This window comes from Phocoena phocoena, chromosome 8, assembly GCF_963924675.1.
Source record: "Phocoena phocoena chromosome 8, mPhoPho1.1, whole genome shotgun sequence".
Classification (NCBI taxonomy): Eukaryota; Metazoa; Chordata; class Mammalia; order Artiodactyla; family Phocoenidae; genus Phocoena; species Phocoena phocoena.
In genome coordinates, this window is record NC_089226.1 from 79,621,970 (window position 1) to 79,645,385 (window position 23,416).

The 23,416-nt window shown below is 40.9% G+C and overlaps 1 protein-coding gene across 2 annotated transcripts in view; it reads right to left on the reverse strand.

Moving 5' to 3' along the window:
* The window catches only part of LGR4 (leucine rich repeat containing G protein-coupled receptor 4), a 95,442-nt gene that overhangs the window by 11,416 nt on the left and 60,610 nt on the right, over positions 1–23,416 (reverse strand). For both annotated transcript variants that reach the window (XM_065881827.1, XM_065881828.1), the window contains 7 exons: positions 14,084–14,155; positions 12,761–12,832; positions 4,417–4,632; positions 3,501–3,572; positions 1,549–1,617; positions 582–653; positions 330–401 (listed from right to left, as the gene is read on the reverse strand). In XM_065881827.1, coding sequence (XP_065737899.1) covers positions 330–401; positions 582–653; positions 1,549–1,617; positions 3,501–3,572; positions 4,417–4,632; positions 12,761–12,832; positions 14,084–14,155 — 645 coding nt within the window. The remainder of the gene's footprint in view (positions 1–329; positions 402–581; positions 654–1,548; positions 1,618–3,500; positions 3,573–4,416; positions 4,633–12,760; positions 12,833–14,083; positions 14,156–23,416) is intronic.

Here is a 23,416-nt window from a genome sequence, read left to right on the forward strand (position 1 = left end):
AGAAATTGGGAGATAAAAAGTAATTTAAAATAAAAATTTTCATAGATAATATTTTCATTTTATTTTTTAAACAGCTTACAATTACAGTACCACTATACCTAAAAAGATTAGTTTCATCTCTTGACTGGACCTGAAAGTGTGATAATTTTGACCAAGTGTTCACATAAATAAGAATCATCATAAATTTTCAAAATTGTCTTTTGGATTTCTACCCAAGAAAAAGAAAATAAAAGATTCTGCTGTCTGGAGCTACAATGATAAATTCTAGTTTTCCATTAAAGCAACTGTGTAAATATTCAGGTTTGTTTTTAAATTTCTATAATACTTACAAGGAATGCAGATCAGATAAATTGTGAAATGCTGAGTTCCCCACAAAAGATAGAGGATTATCATACAAATGTCTGTAAAAATAGCCAAAAAAGCGAAGTTTTCATATGTCCACAAGCACTCCAACACTAAATCTATGTTCACAAAGCTCATACATCTAACAGCCTGAATTTCCATTCTTTATCCACGTTTGGCATTGTACAGACATTGCTTTACATGATTACATATCAAAAGAACATTTCAAAACTACTTACATAGTTCTTAAGAGTGGATTACCATCAAATGCTCCATCAGGAATAACAGAAATAGAATTACTGTGAAATAACCTACAAAGATAGAAGAAAACTATTTTGAAATGTTTATCCCCTTGTGAAATAAGTTAAAACTGAATATCTGCTACTCTTCAGTAGAATGTAAAATATAACTGACAACAACTACAAGAAAATTTCAAAAATGTGGGGAAACTGAATTTTTAATTCCATCTCATCTTTTTCAAGACCATACCTAATTCTTTTTAAACCCACTGCTTAACCTACTACCACTGCCAGGTCCCTTATATATACATTTAGCTTGCTTCATCCTCAGAGAACTTTAGACTTCAAGAATCACAGGTATTCTAACCCCAAAATCTCTCTCATTGTCACCTGCATTTAGTTTTTAAGCAATGCATCTCAGAATATTAGCTATCAACTCATGACACACGACCTCTGTTATGCCATGTGCATTCTTATCTCTGACCTTGACAAATCCAACATCTAAAATGCTCCCTCATCTCTTTCATTTATCTAAATATTTCCATTCTTTCAAGTCCAGTCAAATTCCTTCTCTTTGGTGATTTTTTTCCAATGACCCCAAGCCTCAATGAGGTCTTTTTCTGGAATGATTTATTTATCCTATTCACTCAGCACTTATTTCCACCTAGAAACTGCTCTCTGTCTGTCTTATATGGTCAGCCTCCCCAGTGGGACTAAGACGACAGCTCCTATAAAGCAGAGACCATACCTTATGGCTTGCTTCACCGGAATCCAGCCCTATACAGTAATCTATGCTCAGAATTGTCCGTGCTAGCCAATATAATCCAATCTGTATGATTGTGTGTGTGTGTGTGTGTGTACTATGATACATGTAATGGAACAAAGATGTTCTAAAATCTCATTGTTGGAACATTAAATGGTGATTTCTAGGGATATTAAGGCACAGATAGAGCAAAGCAATACTCACAGCTCTTTTAGGCTGGGAAGGGCTTTAATTGCCTGAGGAAATTCCGCCAAATTATTATAGTTCAAGTCCCTAGAAAAAATTCGAAAAATACATAAGAACATTGAAGGATGGTCACAATTTATAAGGTATTTTGGTACAAATTTTTTTTTTTTTTTAAATCACATCCTCTGGATGGTAATCTTTCTTTGACAACCAATCACCAGTCCATTTAATTAAATTTACACCTTTTCTTAGATTACTGAATAGAAAAAAGAATCTTAATTCTTCTATGATGTTTTAAGTCAACAACTTTAAAAGTGCAAAGAACTCTCAGAATCACATATTACTGGTGCATTAAATAAACCAATCACCTGAATGGCAGTTCTCCATAAAATAGAATTTATTGACTATCATCTGTAAATGACAATAGCCTGAGACTGAGGTTTCTATTTTAGGTTTAGAGTGGCTTCCTGAACTTCTGGTATGAGGGTGGCTGACCTCAGCCCTAACATCAGCAGGATGACCTAAGTATGAATAAGGAGAAGGACCAGGACGGTTTCATACAACCACGGTCCTCAAGTGGGTTACAAATTGTTGAAAAAGTCCCATTAATTAGGAGAGAGAAAAGCCGTAGTGATCTGTACTTCTAAAAGTTTTAATTCTGAGTGTATTTTATTTTATTTATTTACTTTTTGGCCATGCCACAAGGCACGTGGGATCTTAGTTCCCCAACCAGGTATCGAACCCTCATCCCTTGCACTGGAAGCGCGGAGTCTTAACCACTGGACAGTCAGGGAAGTCCCTCTGAGTGTATTTAAACTTTAATTTCTTTTAACCTAAAGAGAATGTTAGCATATGATCAGCGATTGATTTCAGAATGAGAGTAAATAAAATCAAAAGGCCAGCACCTTAGAGACCAATGTTGTTTTCCTTTTCTACATAGAAAAAAATGGTAAATAAAAATTTAACTGGGAAGAAAAGGTTTAATTTTAATATAATTAGAATAATATATTGGAATAATACAAGGTTTAGGATCAGAAGACCCGCCCAGTCTTTTGTTCCACTGGTATTTACATACTTAGAATAGAAGAACTGGGTTTGGCAGTATCTTCTTCAAGAGCTTCAACTTTCAAATATCCACTGATGCTTACTATCTTTTAGTGGTTTAAACAGGAAGGTGAATTAATAGAGTACTAAAAGATTTTAAGTCTGCTCATTGACTGACATTTAACCCAAAAATTCAATTAAACAAAATATTACAAACCCTAAGCATTCCAATCAAATGTTACTCACCCATCTAACTGGGACATTCTCTGAATCATTTACTGTACCACGATGGCTAATATTATAAATCTCTGAAAAAAGGCAACTAGTACAAACCAAAACAACAAAAATAAAGATCCTACTCTTGATTACACACAGCTGCACTATGTCTTTTGCTCATATCATGGTACAATGGACAGTTTTGAAACAGCCAGAATTCTCTAACACTTTAACAATAGAAACAACAACAAAAGTATCCTAAGCAAAATGGAAACCTTCATCACATTTAGCATATAAAAGCAGAGATGGTATTCAAACCCCCTGTTAACAATTAGCAAGGCAACTGAGATGAGGGAGAAAACAAACAAAACAACTTTTCCAGTATTAATTTTATAAGGTTCAAAGTTCCAAAACTGCCTATCATACTAACAAAACCAAAGTTTTTGAAAAGGTGTACAGCTTGGCAGACTGAGCTGGTTTTACCACGTCCTTTTGTAAGAAATATCAATCTGGTGCGCCATTTTTAACCGGAAACCTAGATTAGTTTTCATGACTGTGTTATCTGAAGGCAAGACTTTTGTCATGTATTAAAGCAAATTAATAATGAGCTGAACTTAAGACCATTACTTTTTTTCCTTTTTCTGCAATGAAATGCAAAATTGCACTGTCAACTTCCCAAGTGTGATCATCCAAAATACGAATAAACTTACAAGGTCTCCAGGTTATCGAGTCCCTCGAAACAGTGTTGACCCAGGCTTTTAATTTTATTGTTATGAAGATGCCTATGGAAAAAAGCACCAAAATGACTTTTGCCTCACCCAGAAGCAACTATTATAATGTTTTACATGTCTAAATTGGTAGAGCTTAAAGGAATGGTGCATCTAAACATTGCAACACTTGACTAATGGAAAACAAATAGCATTGGGTAGATATCTCTTGATAAACACTGCACAGACTCGGATTCACTGATCATAGGAGGCCAGTGGAAAAGGAACATATCTCTAGTGGAAGAGGGGTGCACACATGGAAGATTCTTAAGTATTTATCCATATCCAAACAAAAGTTTTGATGAGCTTTTAATTATATGAAGCAAAACTTTGATGAGTTCTCCTATGGGGAGGCAGGGGAAATGTCAGCTTACATCAGTGAGAATTGGTAACAGATTTTACAAGAAATGCCACTTTATTATGTCCAAGTTTTTGAAACAAAAGAAAATCACATACTCTTTGAATAGACAGTAAGAACATGAAATATCACTGAAACTCATTTTCTATGGGCATCTCCAAAAGGATTTCCGCCTCTTTCAACACTGAATGCATTGCTGGGATACAAGTAAAAGCCGTACCAGTGTTTGCTGAATGACCCACTTTCTTCTCCTGACTACAAATGGCCATTTATTTTTGAGACATTCAACTGTTATCATCAAACGTTAATTTTTATAAAATTATCTTGTTTTGTATTTTTAAAAGTCAGCACATGTAATTTTGTAAAAAAGGCAGATCCCCCAAACACCAGCTCTCCAAGAACATACTCCGTGAGGTACTTTCATAACAATTTGTCACAAGAACTCTGCTTTTGCCCCCAAATTAACACAAATATATAGTATTAAAAGGGGTGGATACTTACAGAACCACCAGGCTGGACAGGTTAGTAAATGCAAAATCCGGGATGCTGGAGATTTTGTTGAGAGCCAAGGTCAGCGCCTGCAGGGTCGGCAGATTGCTGAGGGGATGCACTGGCACCTCTGTCAAACTGTTGTCATCCAGCCACAGATGCCGTAACTGAGTGAGCCCCTCAAAACTGTCCTCAGGCACTGCGGTGATATGGTTGGCATCTAGACGCCTGACAGAAAAAAACAACCACCTTCAATAATGGATTCTAGTGGAATGAGTCAAGGCAAGTCACACAACTCTCAGGGTTCAAAAAAAAAATGGAGTTCTAAAAATGACCAAAGTCACAGCATCCCTTATTTCTTTAATTTCACTAGAAGTTTTCCTAAAATCTAACAATGTTTCCAAGACCAGCATATGGAACTCAGGTGTCTCCCTTCCTTCATAACAAAGGGATGCATACAAATCTGAATCCTTGGCTAAGCACAACTGTATGGCAAAATGATATATTAAAGAAAGAAAGAAACCCTCAGAGCTCAAGCGCGAATTTTATGTTTCAGAATGTACTTATCAAAAATATAGAAAAACAACAAGAAAAAAACTAAGCTGACCAAATAATCTATTTTACTTAGTTTTATAACTAATATTTGATATTAAATTTAATTGCTATTCTGACTTGGTACCAAAGGGGAAAGAGTAAGAACATATTTACAATTTTTTTCTACAGCAACAAACCATTTCAATAGATTCTCAACAATCCTTATTACCACCAGGCAATTTAAAATATAAGTGTCGGGCTTCCCTGGTGGCGCAGTGGTTGAGAGTCCACCTGCCGATGCTGGGGACACGGGTCTGTGCCCCGGTCCAGGAAGATCCCACATGCCACAGAGAAGCTAGGCCTGTGAGCCGTGGCCGCTGGGCCTGTGCGTCCAGAGCCTGTGCTCCACAACGGGAGAGGCCACAACAGTGAGAGGCCCGCGTACCGCAAAAAAAAAAAAATATATATATATATATTTTTATATATATATGTGTGTGTGTGTGTGTGTGTGTGTGTGTGTCACGTACTGGCAAAGCAACCCTCTCCTCTTCTCTTAAGCCTAAGTACATCTGAAAAATTAGTTTGTCAAAATTAACAAACTGTCCCTAGGAAAAAATTAAACAGCTCCTCCGATCAACATTATTGTGGCTTTAGAGTTTCTTCGATTTTCCCCAAAATTTTGGAATTAAGGACACCTTACTAATAGGATTACCCATACTTAAAAATTAAATCCCCATCTGAAAATCTGAGAAACCAAGTCCTAAATGTTAGTGTTGACACAACCAGGCGCAATTGTTGGAATAACTGCTTTTCGCCAAAATGACAAGTTAGTATTAATATGATGAGGAACCATATGCACCAGGCAAATCACAACTTTCTTCGCAAATACCTTGTTGATATAACTTCACTATTTAAATCCATATCTCACAGGCTTGGATCTCTTGGTGAAAATTAGGGAACACTAGAAAACAGGTGCAAGGTCAAAACGGCAGCCCTTTTTTTTTTTTTTTTTTTTTGCGGTACTTAGGCCTCACACTGTTGTGGCCTCTCCCGTTGCGGAGCACAGGCTCCAGAAGCACAGGCTCAGCGGCCGTGGCTCACGGGCCCAGCGACTCCACAGCATGTGGGATCTTCCCGGGCCGGGGTGCGAACCCGTGTCCCCTGCATCGGCAGGCGGACTCTCAACCACTGCGCCACCAGGGAAGCCCAGCAGCCCATTTTTTAAAGAAATCAACTTTGGCAGCCTTCAAGTTCAGGAAATTCTGACTTCAGAGTGCTTTTCGTGCCTCCTGTTTCCCTGTGCTGCTCCAGCTTCGGATCCTGCCATAAGTGTCTCTTTTCCCTCCATGCAAGTGCTGAGCCCCCGCTCCCAACTAACTGCCCCAGCCCCAAATGCGGTCTCCTTTCCAGAGGCAGATTGGCCGAGGTCAAAGACCCTTGGTCCCGGTAAGGATCTGATGGAAGCCTTCTGTTTGATAGTCAGGATAACTTGAAGAGCACTAAAAAGTGGAGAGCTTCAGAAACTGAGCAGCTGCCTTAAGAATCCACTTAGAAACAAACAGTTTTAGGTTTGTTTATTCCTTGTACTTTCTAGAACCTACCTAACCCTGAGAAGAGACAGGCATCCTTTATATAACAGACTGGCAAAGGACTGGCTACAGAGATGCTTAGCAGATTTTCTTTAATGAGTACATGGCAGTGTGTTCAAAAACACACACACATACACACATACACACGCACACGCTTCACAGCCTCAAGGAACTTCTACTTAGGGAGAGAGAGACATTTTGTTGAGGCAGAGGGAGTTAAGGACATTTATTTCACATTCACACATCTGGACATTTTCTATAAATAATGTGGAGCTGAAATATAATCATACAATTAACCGTATAATGTAACTAAATCATGCCATTAAATTCTACACGTAGCTAATCTATCTGCAATTCATTCAACACGTGTAAACTGAGAATCTTGTTAGGCACAAAAGGTAAAAATGGTGAACACGACAGTAATGAGGAGACTGACCCACAATATAACTAACAGACTGAAAAATGACTGCAGAGTGCTTAAAAAGTGCTATGAAGTAAATAAACAGGGTACTGAGATCAGGATTAGCAGGGGCTGAGGGGGAGGGTAGCTTCTTACAATGTATTGGTCAGGAAAAGCATCTCTAAGAAGGTGCCATTAAACTGAGATCCAGAGCAGGTGGCAAAGGAAGCTGGGCAAGGAGTGTTTGAGGCAACGGAAACAGTGAGGGCAGAGACTCAGTAGCAGAAACCAACTGGGTGTGGTCCCAGCAACTCCCAGAAGGTCTGAGTGACTAGAACACAGGAGGAAGAGAGTGGAGGGTCCAGGGAGACACAGATGTGGATGCAAATGGGGACCAAATGACACAGAGCCCCATTAGATCAGGTGAGGATTTAGATTGCATTTTAAGCACAAATTGAAATCCCGCCCCAGTTTCTCTGTGTCACAACAGTTTAAAAGTTTAGATTGCTCATGTTATAAGAGTGAGGATAATGTTCATTGACACTGTAGAAAATAATGAGCAGTGCTCCCCACACATACACACACACAACACTCCACTGACATTAAGTCCTCTCTATATGTGTTTCATTAAGATGTACATCCAGTATAAGGTAAATAAGTACTAGGGATGTAATGCACAACATGATAGATATAATTAACACTGCTGAATGTTATATATAAATGCTGTTAAGAGAATAAATCCTGAGCTCTCATCAAAAGGAAAAAAAAATTTTTTTTTCTATTTCTTTAAGTATCTGTATGAGATGATGTATTTTCACTAAATTTATTGTGGTAATTATTTCATGATGTACATAAGTCAAAAAATTATGCTGTACACCTTAAACTTATACAGTACTACATGTCAATCATTTCAATAAAACAGGAAGAAAAAAAGATGTGGCAGAAAACTATAATAAGAAAAGTTGTCTAGACTTTATTTATTTATCTGTCTATCTATCTATCTTGGTTGTATTGGGTCTTCATTGCTGCACACAGGCTTTTCTCTAGTTGCAGCGAGCAGGGTCTACTCTGTGTTGTGGTGCACAGGCTTCTCATTGCAGTGGTTTCTCTTGCTGCAGAGCCCGGGCTCTAGGTGCATGGCCTTCAGTAGTTGTGGCACGTGGGCTCAGTAGTTGTGGCTCACGGGCTCTAGAGCGCAGGCTCAGTAGTTGTGGCGCACGAGCTCAGCTGCTCCGAGGCATGTGGGATCCTCCCGGACCAGGGATCGAACCCGTGTCCCCTGCGTTGGCAGGCGGACTTTTAACCACTGTGCCACCAGGGAAGTCCCTTCTAGACCTTTTTAACATAAATCCAGTATTATATACACCATTTAGGCTCCTGCAGAATTCTGTGCTACACCCCACCAAAGAAAAGGGGTGGTCTTAACTTAGCAAGATAACCAGGTGAGTTCTGAGCTAAGATAGTAATGAAACTACCTTCTATGCAAAATAATAATACAACAAAAAGTGTACAGACACAATTTCCTCTGTTAAAAATTTCCCCAAATTGTAAAGTCAGCCATACGTAAGAGATCAAAAGGAAGAAATCTGGGAAAATGGAACCCTTAAATAAAAAGTTAATGAGAAAAAGGATTTGTGGTGACTCAAATGGTTAATACTTACACCTCAATCCACATGTGGGTGTTGGTGGCACACCCATAAATGTAATGAGTTTGCACTTACACTGAGATCAATGTTTCACAGAGAAATGGTCTTAGAAAGCGTGGCTTTGTACCAATGATCTACACTATTAAAATTCATCCTAACTAACAGACCAAAAAACAAAATACTGTAACTGATTCTTTCAATAGGGGCAGTAAATGGCATTAGATATCTCACACAGTGAAGAGATTATGTGGCTTAAGTTATTTTACCATTTCAACTTCGTTTGGCAAGAGATAACTATTACTTTATTTAAGTGCACTTGAGTTGTTAAACAGTTAACAATGTATTAACTAAATTCCCTTACTATTTTCGTCTTTAAAATGTGCTTCTTTTCCCTATTCTCAAAAGCCTGTTTTATATCTTACTGAGACTCACATACTTTTTTCTCTTGACGTAAGTGAAATTACAATAACAATTTTAAATGCAGCTATTTACTGATGAATGTCTATGTTATCATAAACACTTGTTCTGTGTAATCAAAAGCTCACCCTTTTTCTCTCTACTCCTCACTTACCAATATTGTAGACATTATAGTATTATATTCTGTTACCAGTTTCAAGTTCAAAATACTTAGATTCTGTTACGGTAGAAAACCTAGGAAATTTAGTCTTTGAAATCCTTTAATAGTCAATATAAGTGTGAACAACTATAAAGAAAAAAATTCTAGTGGAGCAAATTCTGACATGTTATTTTAATATCCTGCTCAGGTAACACTTTAGCCATTTTCATGGCTTCGTGGAAGGTTGTTAGGTTAGCTTTTTATCAATATCTACAATTCACTTTCAGATTTTATAGCCATCGTCACCCATTTGCATCAAACCACTTCTGATCAATTTCAAGCCCTAATGAACTTTGCTCCGTCTGAGTACTATTTCAAAACCACAAGGAAATCTTTCATGTAATTCAGGTCTGAAGATCAGATTTGCAAACTGACTCAAGTGTTGATAACACTGTTTTACACCAGGACAGAATTTCAATTGTATCCAACTTGACCACTGCACCCACTATGCTAACAAACCCATGAACGTTTCCTTCTTAAATAAAACAGGCCTGGCGCATAGCTCCTTATATTTCTGATACATATAAAAAAATCCCAATGCCTTTATTAAAGAAGTAGTTTGACTCCTCTCCTTACCCTACCTCCCTCCCATCCCAAGCTGGGAGATAATTTAAACAATGCACTGTACGCAGTGAGTGATGAGCACAGTATGCTTGTTTAAAACATTATTTTAGAGGAAGATACCTATGATTTTTGTGAAAATACTTTATTTTTTTTTAACTTTTTATTTTATATGGGAGTAGAGTTGATTAACACTGTTGTGTTAGTTTCAGGTGTACAGCAAAGTGATCCAGTTACACATATACATGTATCTATTCTTTTTCAATTTTTCTTCCCATCTAAATGATCAAAAATACCATGTGTACTTCAGAGTACTTATGGACCACAAGTTAGAAAAAAATCTATTTGTATATTTTCTTGGTAATTTTTCTAATGTTCAAAGATTTTAGCCTTCTCTTTTTCAGCCTTCCAACAAGACAAAATGATTGAATATTTTGATCATTAAGTCTTGGGAAATCAGAACAATTCTGTATGAAGGTTTTGAAGGAAAACAAATTCTGAAGAAGCAAAAGAAAAAGAGAATTATTTAAAATATCTAATGACTTCAGATCCAAGAGAGGTAAGATGGCTCCTTCTGTGTACATCTGTCCAAGGTTAGAAAGGGTGCAGAGGCAGCAAAATCACCTTTCTTTAAAGGAACTCATTCCAATCTATTCCCTGAAATAGTCTCTGTGGAATCCCATTCAATTAGTGATGGCAAATAATGAATCCTTATGTTCCATAACTCGGCAGTTGGTGAAATGAGCTACTTAACAAGTATCTACCTTAAATTACACATATTGAAACCACAACTTAAATGGCCAATACCCAGATACTCCTTTTTATTATAGTAGATACATTTTAAAGTTTAACCTTTACAGCATATGCTATGCTTTATAAGTACATATTTTCATTTTCATATTACTGCCCATTAACTACCAGATTATCTAATCTAAAATCAAAGGTAATCCATAATTTACAATTTCCAGTGATGTGCTTTTGCTGCAGTTATAAATGGTTTTATATCAGTGAGTGGAAGGGACAAGCCGGTCAGTCACTTTCACCTATGTCTTCTCTAGCTCATGTGCATCTCTACAAATGCTTACCTTTACAGTTATTTCCCAGGGCAATAAAAAAAAAATTATGGGGCAGATTAGTACACAAATACGTGATGTGGTTATACCCTAATTTTATAATGAAAATTATAAACACCTAAGTGTGATAACTATTACAGTTTTTCATTCAGTGATTCTCAGAACTTCTGTATCCATGAGGATGATCTGGGGAAATTTTTTAAACTACAGCTTCTTGGACCCTACCTTTAAAGAGAGCGTATCATGACTCCTAGGATGTGGCCTAAGAATCTGTATTCTAACAATATCCCCCTAGTGATTTTGTTGAGGGCGGGCCAAGTGCCACACTTTGAGAAACTAGGCCCTAGTCCCACTGTATTTAGTGTTAGGACATGAACTGAGGCAATGCACATTTGTGTTCATCACTGTAGTAGAATAAGAAACTAATGAAATTGCTTGTTTTAAAGAATACTTTTTCATTACTTGCAGACGATTCCTTCACCTAGTTAGGCAAATTGGGTAATCTAATAATCAAAAGAAAGAACAGATAAAATGGTCATTATTATTAATATTAACAGACTCTACAAATGTTTATTGAGCACTTACTACATGTCAGATACTGTTAAAAGTGCTTTTCATGAATTAAAGTACATGGTAGGTAATAAGCAAACTACCGTACAGGGAATTTTAAATAACGTGCCCCAAACCAGCTAACAGCTAACAAGTGGCAGAGTGGGGATGCAAAACCAGACAGGCCTGTTTCAGAATTCTAATTAATCTGAATTTATCTGAACTTCTTTTGAGAGCAATGTAAACATTCTGACAGATAAATATGCAAAGGGCTTCTCTTAATCTTGGTGAAAGATTACAATAACCACATGCTTCAGTTCAGTGCTTCTCAACCTTTTCTAAAACCGAGCCCCTGAAGACAGAGAAGCTGGATCTTCTAACCCAGGGATGGGGAGCCCTGACAACACTAGTCCACAACACGCAGTCTAGTCATGAACAAATATCTGTTTATTTAACATAAAAATGGTTGTTTCTTTAGAATCTTCTGTGGGTTTGCATGGTTCCTGTGATACTACTGCTGCTTACCTGATCCCCCCACTCTAGGGGGAAGCGGGGTGTGCACAGCTAAACCATGGAGGCAATGACCCCCATTCTCCAGGTTCATATACATATTAATACATACAGACGTTTATATGGGAAAGAATTCAAACAAGAATAAAGTGAAGTGCTATGCGAAAAAGCTTTTGAAAATAGTGGCTAAACATGGTAAAAACCAAGAACTGAAATCTTTTTTGTAATTTAAGTATACTTGATTTACAATGTTGTGTTAGTTTCTGGTGTACAACAAAGTGATTCAGTTTTACATATATGTGTGTGTGTGTGTGTTTGTGTGTGTGTATATCATAGTCTTTTCCATTACAGTTATTATAGGATACTGAACATAGTTCCCTGTGCTATACAGTAGGACCTTGCTGTTCAAGAGCTAAAATTTTGAACATTCCACATCAATCCAAACTTTCCTCAAAAAAAAAAACCTGAGAAAAAGACAGCACAGGCGATTAAGTCACCATCCCTGATGACTGCTCAACATCCACAGATGAGGGTCCATAACTAATTTGCTCTGATGATCATTACCACCTGAAACAGAAACCTCTCTGTGGCTGTTTCTTGAGCATCACGGCACAAGACTCTGGAACTCCTGTACACACATAACTCTGATTCCAAAGAGGGTGTAATCGCCTGCTACACGCAAGCTTGTAGCTTTCTCCCAGCCTTGGAGACAGGATATTCCAATGGACATTTCAGTAACAGCAACTAGCCATCCCCATTTTTATCCCAGATGAGAGGATACATGTCTTCTTTCCCTAGGATTCCAGTTCTTTACCTATTTAGTAGACAGAGTGTTCTCCTAATGATTCAAGAATGCAGCAAACCAAGAAGTTACTTACAAAGACTGCAGAGCACTCAGTCCTCGAATGGCTTCACTGGGTACTGTTTTCAACTGGTTGTTCTGGAGAGTTCTGGAAGGAAATTTTGGGTTAGTGAATAAGAAGCAATTATGACCATTTTTTCTTAGAAGAATTTAGAACCATTTCTTTCCAAAAACATCTTTCCAATAGCAAAAAAAGGATCAGGAGTTGAGGTGGAAAGCACCCAAGATAAGAGAGTTGCCAGAGAGCAAGAGGCATTTGTCGTAAAGCCAGAAATGAAACCTAGGCCACTGTCCCAAGCCATCTCCTAACACAGACCTGCTGGGTCATCCAGGATTGTTTCATTCTCAGGAATTAAGGCACCCTAATTAATATTCATCACCCAAGGTACCATTGTTAACTGGGAGGTATAACAAGTTAACTGGGAGGTATAGCAAGCAAACCCACTAGAATCCCTAATGCCTTTTCAAATTGAAATAAAGCACAGCCCAGAAACGTGCACATTAGAGAAAGACAATTTTATCAAGAGGACAGCAGACCCTGAGCTCTTAGGGGGCAGTGGCCATGTCCCCAGTGAATGCAGGGCCAGGGCAGAAATAAAGCTTTAATTATCTAATAGTCTCCAACCTGGAGAATGGAGGTACAGATCAGTAATGAACATGAAGTCTTTACTAGTTTTTGCCTAACGTCCTTCCTGGTCATATTAATAAAATGACTGCCTGACAAGAATCATCACCACAGAATGGAATGGAAAAGGGCCCTTCTAACTCACCGAACCAGAGAGGTCTAGTGACTTACAGATGGTCACCCAGTGAGGCAGTGGCAAGGTGGGGCCGGCAGTCAGTTCCCCGGCTCCCCAATCTGCCAGTTCCTGACCACTGCCAGGAATTTATTTCTTGATCTCTCGCAGGCTATGTAAATGATAGGCATCTCAATTCCCTTTAGCTCTAAAATGATTTTACATCTGGAGCTCTTGTAAGCCTTTTTCCCTTTAGGGTCAGTTCATGCAAAGTTCTTATAGCTATAAAAGAAGTAGAAACAAAACCTTACCGGTGAAGCTTAAATATGATTTTGATTCAATGCATTAGCCACACAAAAAGCCTAACATTCAACTGTAATGCACCAGAGGTCAGAGTGTCTGTTATTTCGACGTTAACTTTTGTTATCTAGACCCAAGGTTGCCGAAATCAGCCTCTAGCCTCCCACACTACCCATTGGCCACTCCTTAAATCTTTTAATCCTGAACTAAAAGAAACTGTGCTTAACCTAGCTCCGAGCATGTTGACTACGCAGAAAGAAAATACACAGCCAGCTGTGAAACTCTAAAATTGCATTACTTACAGAACTTTGAGTTCTTTCAACCCCGACAAGGCCTTTGGGTGGATAAAAGAAAGGTCGTTGCCAGCCAGTCGTCTAGGAGGGAAAAAAAAGTAGCAAGAGAAAAATAGTAATTCAGACTCTTAAAATTCATAACTCACAATGACCCAATCTGCTATTGAAGCTCTACATTAAACATCTCTCTAGTCTATCCGACATTAAACATGGACTTAAACCTCTGCTAAAGCAATCCCAAAGTTCTTCCAATGAGATAAATGCCTCTAGAATTTTTTTTTAACTTCAATACAATAATTTAAACAGGCACATTTTTATTCTGGTGAGGTCAAGCAAGCCAAAACATATTGGACCAAATTAAGTTTGCTATTCATGGTCATTCTCTGCCGCTTGCGGTGTTTTCCAAGTGCCTCATAAATACAGAGCACTGGGCAGCAGGCAGGAGGTTTATACAGATCAGAGCACACCAGTCTGTCAAGGAGGAATGAATGCCTTCGGGAGACAAGGAGAGCCTGTTATCTCTCCATAACCAAGGGCAGCATATTCCGTGCAAAAGAGAGGCAAAAAGTGAAAGTCACTGTAAGCATAACTTTCCAAACAAAGGCATGTTTTTTTTTTAAAAGATAAATGTTTTCCTAAAGAAATTTCAAAGTGACAAATTTAAGTGCGAGTAAGAGTGGAGTAAGAAAAGGATAAGAAGTCCTTGGGTCCTTTTGTAAGAAAGGAGCACGCAATTCATCCTGAGCCCCACTTTTTCTCCCGTTTTCCCAAACACTCAGACATGGGAGGAAAAGTTGGACAGAGAACTTTAGGGAGAAGCAGCAGGAAGCAGGACTGCAACTCGTATGAGTGACTTGTAAACAGGTGAACTGGAGGCAGGTTTTCAAGTACAGTTGACCCTTGAATAAGAGCGGGTTTGAGCGGCAAGGGTTCACATCCACGCAGATCTTTTCCAATAGTAAGTACTACTGTACCACACAGTCCAAGGTTGGCGGAATCCGTGGATGTGGAAGAACCTTGGATAAGGGGTGGGAGTGGGGGTGATGATAAATTATCAGTGGATTAACCCCCATGTTATTCAAGGGTCAACTGTATTGACTTAAAAATGATAGTTGCGTGCCCCGATGATTAAACATAGGACTGTTCCAGCTTCCTGGTTCCATCAGGGGAACTCTCCCAAGCAATGAGATTCTGCATGCGTGATTTCTTTTTAAATGCTTTCTCCCCATCATGTCTTAGGATCATAGTCACCAAGTCATGTTAATTCCTCCTCGAAAGAGTCTAATTTCCATTGTCCTTTCTCTTCTTTCTGTAAGCACCCTGCCCTCCTGAGCCTTATTCAGCAATTCATTCATTCACTAAAAAGTTTCATTCACTGATTAACAAACATGAGCACCTATCCAGCTCCAGGCAGAGGACATCCTCTCCTTAGACTTCAAGTCCTCCCACTTCAATCTGTTCTTCTTAGACACCCTGATTTTAGGGACCCTTCCTAAAACTTGAAGTCACAGAGATCTGAAACTCTATTTTTTAGATGCATTATTTTCTCTTGAAGTTTTTGTCCCAGTTAAAATGCAAATAGCCCTGGAAAGGATAATACTTGATCCTTACTAACTAAGCATTAACACAGAAATGTGTACTGAAGATGTGTGTGTGTGTGTTGCAGGGAATGGGAAAGTGAAAGAGGACTCAGAAACCAAGAGTGAGTGTGTAGAATTATTTCTTCAATTTCAAGGACAACCATGCTGGATTCTTAGGCAACACTACAGGTTTAACACAGGGTTCATGCCCCTGAACTAAATTCTCCCTAGAAAGCCCTCTCACCGTGCACGACTTTGTTTCTCACAAGGCACCCTAGCACCTAAGCTCTAAACTGCATGCATGCCCTCCAGGGGCATCCCTCAACCCAGGCTCACAACAGCTTACTCTACACCATCAGCCTCACGGCCTTTCACCTCATGGGGTCCACCATATGTAAAATGAGGGACCGCAGAAGATGGTGTTAAGACTTTTCAACACTTCTATTTAAAACTATTCCTCCTCAGCAAATCCTCTGGGCTCTAGACTAGCCAGCTTGACCACTATGTCTTTAAATGCTTCACCTCACAACCTCATCTTCACCCCTTAAATCCCCGACTCCAGTGTGACTTCCCTAGAAAATGTCAGTTCTTACCAACATGCCTTATGTGTGAATTCTTGGAAGGCATAACTAAACAAGCTACCTTCTACTGGCTGTTTCTAGCACATTAGTTTTACAGGCCAAGTACAAAAGCTTCCAAGAACAGAGTGTGCATCTCACAATTCTGTCACCACCTACCAGTGTGTCAACCCATTAGTCAAAAACTGCATTCTCTGCATTTCCTCCTTGAAAACAGATAGCATCCTATAGTCTGCCTTAGTGCAGGCTTAGTACAACCCCTCTCAAGGGGCTTTCTACACCCCAGACTCACTAATTACATTCAACTGGTAATGCTCATAGCTGTAATGCAGTGTTTAAAAGGTCACATTTTAGGGCTTCCCTGGTGGCGCGGTGGTTGCGAGTCCGCCTGCCGAGGCAGGGGACACGGGTTCGTGTCCTGGTCCGGGAAGATCCCACATGCCGCGGAGCGGCTGGGCCCGTGAGCCATGGCCGCTGAGCCTGCACATCCGGAGCCTGTGCTCTGCAACGGGAGAGGCCACAACAGTGAGAGGCCCGTGTACCGCAAAAAAACAAAACAAAAAAGGTCACATTTTATAAGATCAAATTGGACCCTAAGGACTAGAAGGAACAAGAGCCTCCTTCCCCCCAGGGCAGCAAGTAGTCACGTGACTCTGTTATCTGAAAGATCAGCCTTAAGAAGCTCAAGTCCACCAAAAAATGAACACTGTAAACAGACCAAGGGTGTCACAGGATTCTTCTGCTTTCCTCTCTTACTTTTGAATGTCCCCCTATCTATGGGCTTTCCTTGTGGAGTTCAGTCTGTTGTACTAGGGCTCACGAAAAGAGGATTTTACAAGGTGACAAAGGAAGTGGCAAAGCACAGAACACCTGATTACCTTTACTTGTCAACAGAAAACAGTGTTGAGCCACGTGAGCCAAAACATTTACTCCCTTTTCCCAATGATCTGCCTCTTTATAAGCCTGGGAAAACTAAAGGAGCCTAACTTCCAAAAGCATCCTTTCTTCCTACACTACTTACAGTTCAGAGAAATGACCAAATGGGCTGTACACGTGACTTATCCTGAGATCCAGGCCTGCTCTCTGGAGAAGCCTACAGTGCTAGGATTCGGGCGGGGGCGGTGATAGTGCCGAGCGAGGTGGGGCTCACACCGCTCCGATTACTTCGTTCCTTAGGAGAGTAAACAGATCAGGTGGAGCCTTCAGGAATGTATCTACCCATGTTTACCTAGCTCCTGGGTTCATGAATAATAAACACAGCAGCCCCGTAAAGCCTTGCAGCTTCAGCAACTGCACCCTCCCAAGCCTCTTTACATTTTGCTGATTTTATGACCCCAGTACTTCTTATAGTAGACCCTGGGGATGCTTCATGTCCAAAAACTCAGATCCAGGAGAGAGCAAAGTGAGTAAAGAACAGGGTTAGGGACAAAGTCCCAAAATCTCTGGGAGAAAAAACCTACCGTGTCATGTGCCCAGAGCAGTTGCAGGCTCTGAGCTAGGTGGTTTACATTCTTTCCTTTTAATCATCTCCTGACAGAGTCCCTGAGAGGTTAGGTGACTTGGCAGAAGTCACACAGCAGGTAAGCGGGGGAGCCAGCATTCCAGTTCTCGCCTGACTGGCTCCAGTGATTATCCACGTCCTTCGGCAACTCGATGCCTCTGGTGTCACCAAGAGGCTGGGAAATAATTCCCAGAAGGGGAAACAAAGGGGACCTGGGCAAGTTAATAGCCTGGTTTGAGGAGCAACAGCTCTCACCCAGCAGACCAGTGCTCACAGCAGGGACTACGGCATTAGGAGCTCAGAACTGCAATTATGGAGGAATTTCCCCACAGCCAAAGATGACCAGCGGGAAACGGGGGAAGATGGGATCCCTGGGTGGCTAAGGGTGGCGGGTGGCATGCCCTAAACTCACTCTGACTCTATTTAGGGTACAGAATAGTCTCCACTGTGCTTTTTTAGCAATTCCCAAAGAAAAAGAGATGGCTGATCCCGAGGAAGAACTTGTCCCCCATGGCCCTCTACTAGCAAAGGGCAGCTCCTCCCCCGTCTAGGCCTGCCATTTGTCTGCGCTACACCCAACAGTTTTCTCAGCGTCTCACTTCATGAAGACCTACTGGCTGGCTCCAGAAAACTCTTTTAATGTGGTAAATAATGATATTTATATCTTTTACTATTCTTCCAATGACTGTGAAGCCCTAAAGAAAAAACTCACTAGGGTGAGAACAGAAGAGTGAAAAGTGGTACCATGTTCTGCCTGCTAAAGGTGGGCGGTCCCAGGCATCACTGCCTATCCTTCTGCATCCCGTAGCTCTTCAGTCTCCAAAGCCCACAGGCAGCCTCATGCAAAGTCTCCATCCATCCACTCTTTTACTCCTCCTCCTGCCACCTGAGTCTAGACCCTCATTTTCTTCTTCTTGGATTCTTGCCATGAACCTCCACAAGACTCCTGCCTCAAACCACTTCATTATAATACTGTGAGATCTAAATCTTAAAAAGCACAACTCTGAGCATTTTCCCAAAGGCTTTTTTTTTCCCACTGAATTAGCTCGACCTTCAGGATGATCCTCTCTTCCCTTTTCACCTTATCCCCGGATGTTCCTTGTGTCCTACGTTTTAGGACACCCTGCTTTCCCACCTCGGACTCCTTGCTCACTCATGGCACTGCCTTCGTCTGAAATACCTCCACTCCAGTCTCTGCCAGCTGAAACCTTATTCATCATCATTGCAAGCTGAATTCTACCAACAGTGTGGAACTATTCGGATATACCCTTTCTTGGATTCCACAGGTTATCTTAGACGCAGCTCTCTTGTCGGGTGCATCTTATTTTGCCTCTGGTTACTACGAACTTGTTGCAACTCCTTCAACTGTATTATAGGTGCCTTATGGGCAGTGACTAGGTCATATTCATTTTGGATCCTCTTGTGTGGGACCTTAGATGAAACAGACACTCAGTATTTGCTGTAATGCCTCAACTAAACCCCAGTATAAGACTCTGGATTCAAAAAAGGTAACACTGCTATTTAAGGTGTGGGGAAAGCTGACTTCGCTTTTCTGCATGTTTTCTCCTCTTGTTTCATTGCTACTCCCCCACTCCCCTCTGCTCTCCTAACGGGACAGAACTACTTGGGATTGATTTGAAAGTGCAATGGCAACAATCTTCTCTCTTAACCTGTTCTGGTAGTATATTTTCTTAAGGAAGTGGGATGGACCTTGAACGTGAGAACACCAGTCTCCCGGTCAACAGTGTTATCTCAACACACGCTTGGTCGTGCACACAATCACACAGAATTGAAACAAGTCTAGCAGGACTTCAAATGGGGACACAGTCTATCTCAAGGCAACTCCTATTTATTCTGCTTGTTAAAACAGTCCCAGAAGCAGAGATGGAGAGGGTAGAGACAGAGAAAGGGTGGAGCAAAGGGAAACTGATCCATTAGCCTCACGCTCCCTTCGGATTTGGAACCATTCCAGGAAACAGGATACAAGTGGCTCAGCGTATAATGTCTTTATGAGTCTGTTTTGTGTGCATTTTTATTCATAAGGACCATGGATTCACATTAGGGGCTCCTTTTAGGGGAAGCCAGAGTTTTCAATTATATCCTCGATTCTTAGTGCATATGCTACATGATATTTTCTATCTGCCATGCCTCCCAGAAGAAGGAAAGCAGGAACAGCGCTGGGTAAATGGACACTGGTCCATGGTCACCTGTGCCAGAGGGTTCATACCTTCGTGAGATGCGCTGAATAGACTGGGATTTCTTCATCTGGGAAGCAATTTAAAGCAACAAGGGAGGCGAGTGTGAAACAGAGAGTATGCCAATTGGTGTTATGTCTCTGAGAAGTGCCTGGATTTAGGTTTCTTCTGGTCTATGACAGAAATGTCCCCGTAGCCATTTGGCTGGAATTCCAGCCAAGAATCAGTGGGGTAAGGACTATACTGTTCACACTGACTAGACACACGGGCTGGCTGAGGGGAGGGCGGAGGAGGGGTCAGAAGCTTCCAGCAGCTGTCGTGAGGAGTGAGCAGAGGGAGGCAAAGCAACTGCAGCAGGAAGGCCCAGGCCCCAGCACACGCTGCATGCCAACAACAGAGAGATGTGCTTGTGGCAATTTCTCTGTCCCCTGGTGGAGTGGACCTGGACCCTAGGTGACAGAGCCACAGCCTCCCAGCCGCTCACATGCCCACCGCCACTTTGCCGAGGTGGTTACCAGATGGCCTGGCCTTGTGGCAAGTCCTGCCAGAAGAACGGCTGTGAGCACCACCCTTCCCTTCTGGGCCCCGTTTATCTACCCCTTGGCCACGGCTTCTCACCTCCCTCACCATTTCTTTCCACACCTACGTGTCCCCACCCCCAAGAGATCCTCATTCAACGCCACACATACGACCTCTCACAGATGGGACCCACACATATCCGGGCCGCCCCTCCTGCGATGCCGTTAAATTCTCTCGAAGGGGTGCACCAGCACGGTGCCACGCTCTGTGCCAAGTTCCACAGATGCAACCACGAGCCCTGACTCTGCCTTCAGAGATGGTGCGTCCAGTTCAAACCTGAACTGGGCCAGGAAGGCCACGCACGGGAAAGCATCCAACAGGAGGTGAGCGACGCTCTCCTATTAAATATAATCTGACATCAGCAGGACCCAAAATGTTTGCAACAGTTTTAAAAGTAAAAATTAAAAAAACTTATAATGTGTACCTCTAATAAGTCATTAATCATCTATTTATATCTTCTTTTCTTTTTTAGATGCTGGGGGTAGGAGTTTATTAATTTATTTTTGGCTGTGTTGGGTCTTCGTTTCTGTGCGAAGGCTTTCTCTAGTTGTGGCAAGCGGGGGCCACTCTCCATCGCCGTGCGCGGGCCTCTCACTATCGCGGCCTCACGGCCTCTCTTGTTGTGAAGCACAGGCTCCAGACGCGCAGGCTCAGTAATTGTGGCTCATGGGCCTAGTTGCTCCGCGGCATGTGGGATCTTCCCAGACCAGGGCTCGAACCCACGTCCCCTGCATTGGCAGGCAGATTCTCAACCACTGCGCCACCAGGGAAGTCCCTACTTATTTATATCTTAAGGCCCTACTTGGGGCTCAGAACTCTGCCGGATCCTGTGAAAAATTAAGAATTCAAGAAGTGTACTGTTCCCATTTAGGGATATTTGGTATCAGTACATCTTAACAAAAACTAACATTTGGGTAACAGTTTTCATTGTCGTTACCCCACCATGTTGCAGTGGGCCTGCTCCTGTTGTTGTTTTTTCAAACAGATGAGGAAAGTGGGCCTCTGTTTCCTCTGTGCCTTGTCTAAGATCCTACAGCATAGCTAAAGAATGTAAATTTTAGAAATAAAATAAGGTAATCAAAACAAAATAATGGAAACTCCAGAGACAAAACCATGTTGTTTTGTGACTGACTTTCAAAGGACCAAAGGATGTGGCTGTTTTCTTGGTAACACGGAGGGCCAACAACTGACTAGCATCCTTGACAGGTTTCCTTGGACGTTCTTCCCACCAAGGTTAAATAAATTTCATCTGCCACAGTGGAGCAGAGAGTCCTGAATCAACTAACAATGTTTTACCCTATTTCTTCACATACCAGGGAAGAGTTTTATACTTTCATATAACTTTCATGGAAGAATATGTAAAAATTAAATATATTTTTTGAACATGCATGTATTAAGAACCCTTATTATTCCCAAGGTTTTTTAATGTCATCTTCCTTCACAGAGAAGGGGAAAATTATTTCATATATATATCATATTACATAGTTCTGTCTAAATGCACAAAAATGAAAGCAGTAATGCTTAACAAAAAATAAGCTTGTCTGGGCTTCCCTGGTGGTGCAGTGGTTGAGAGTCTGCCTGCCGGTGCAGGGGACGTGGGTTCGTGCCCCGGTCCGGGGGGATCCCACGTGCCGCGGAGCGACTGGGCCCATGGGCCATGGCCGCTGAGCCTGCACGTCCGGAGCCTGTGCTCCGCAACGGGAGAGGCCACAACGGTGAGAGGCCCACGTACCGCAAAAAATAAAAAAATAAAAATAAGCTTGTCCTTGCTAAAACTCAGTCTACCTCAGACTAGTTCTAGTCTATCTAGAACTAGTCCACATACTAAAAGAGCTTTATTCAATTCAAAGAAACTTAAGTTCCACCGGCACCCGACTGCCCTTTTGTGTCTCTCACTTCCTCTTATAGTAAGTAACCCACAGAAGGCTTTAATTTATAGGCAAATCAATAAAAACTCCGGCAATAGTTACATTTCCTGAGCAAAGTTTATCCTGACAACCTAGTCATTTATCTTCTGGCACTAAACACATGTAATATCTAGCCATATGAGGAAATATGTTACAGCTGAAAAAAAATATTACAGCTAACATCAACCAACAAATATTGACCTTCTACTACAAGTCAAACACCATAGGTATGGCAAAGTTAAGTACTGAGTTTTCCCAAGACATTTCTCCTTTCTTTTCTTTTAAATAAGGATAATTCATTAAACATAAGACGTCAATGGAATTTAGTTTTTATATAGGCTGATAATAAACTCAGAATAAGAAGAGATCCTTTGTCTTAACCCTTCCCTCAATTTCAAATTCAAAAATGTGGTCACTGTCACCAAAGGTCATGCAGGAGGTGTGTGACAATAAGTGCTGCGCTTAGAGGAAAGTCCATGGAGTTGAATAGACAGGTGCGCACTGATACGCTTAGAGCACAAAATAACAAGACACTCAATCCAGCACTAAATGGTGAGGGGCAAAGAAAGTGCAAGAGGAATTTGGATAAGGACCAGGGAAGGCTTCTTATGGCAGAAAGGGCTCAAAACAGACTGAATAAAAATGGGTAAGATGTGAATTGGATAGAGAGGAACTATGGTACATACTGTTGGTTGCCTAACACATACCCACTCAAGCCTTCCTGGCACAGCCTGGGTTTATTCAAATATGACTTAGCTCCATGAGTAAATTCTGATTGGTCTTAACCAATCATCTGAGAAAAGAAATTATATACATATACTAAGAGAAAAGTCGGGAAGTATAAACAACAAAATATTAACCGTGGGTATTGCTCAGTGTAAGATAATAGGTGATTATTTTTCCTCCCTTCTCCTTATCTTTCTATGCATCCAGACTTTAAAAATTGAGTATCCATTGATTTTAGGATCATTTCCTTACAAAGGCAAGTGCATCAATGAAACA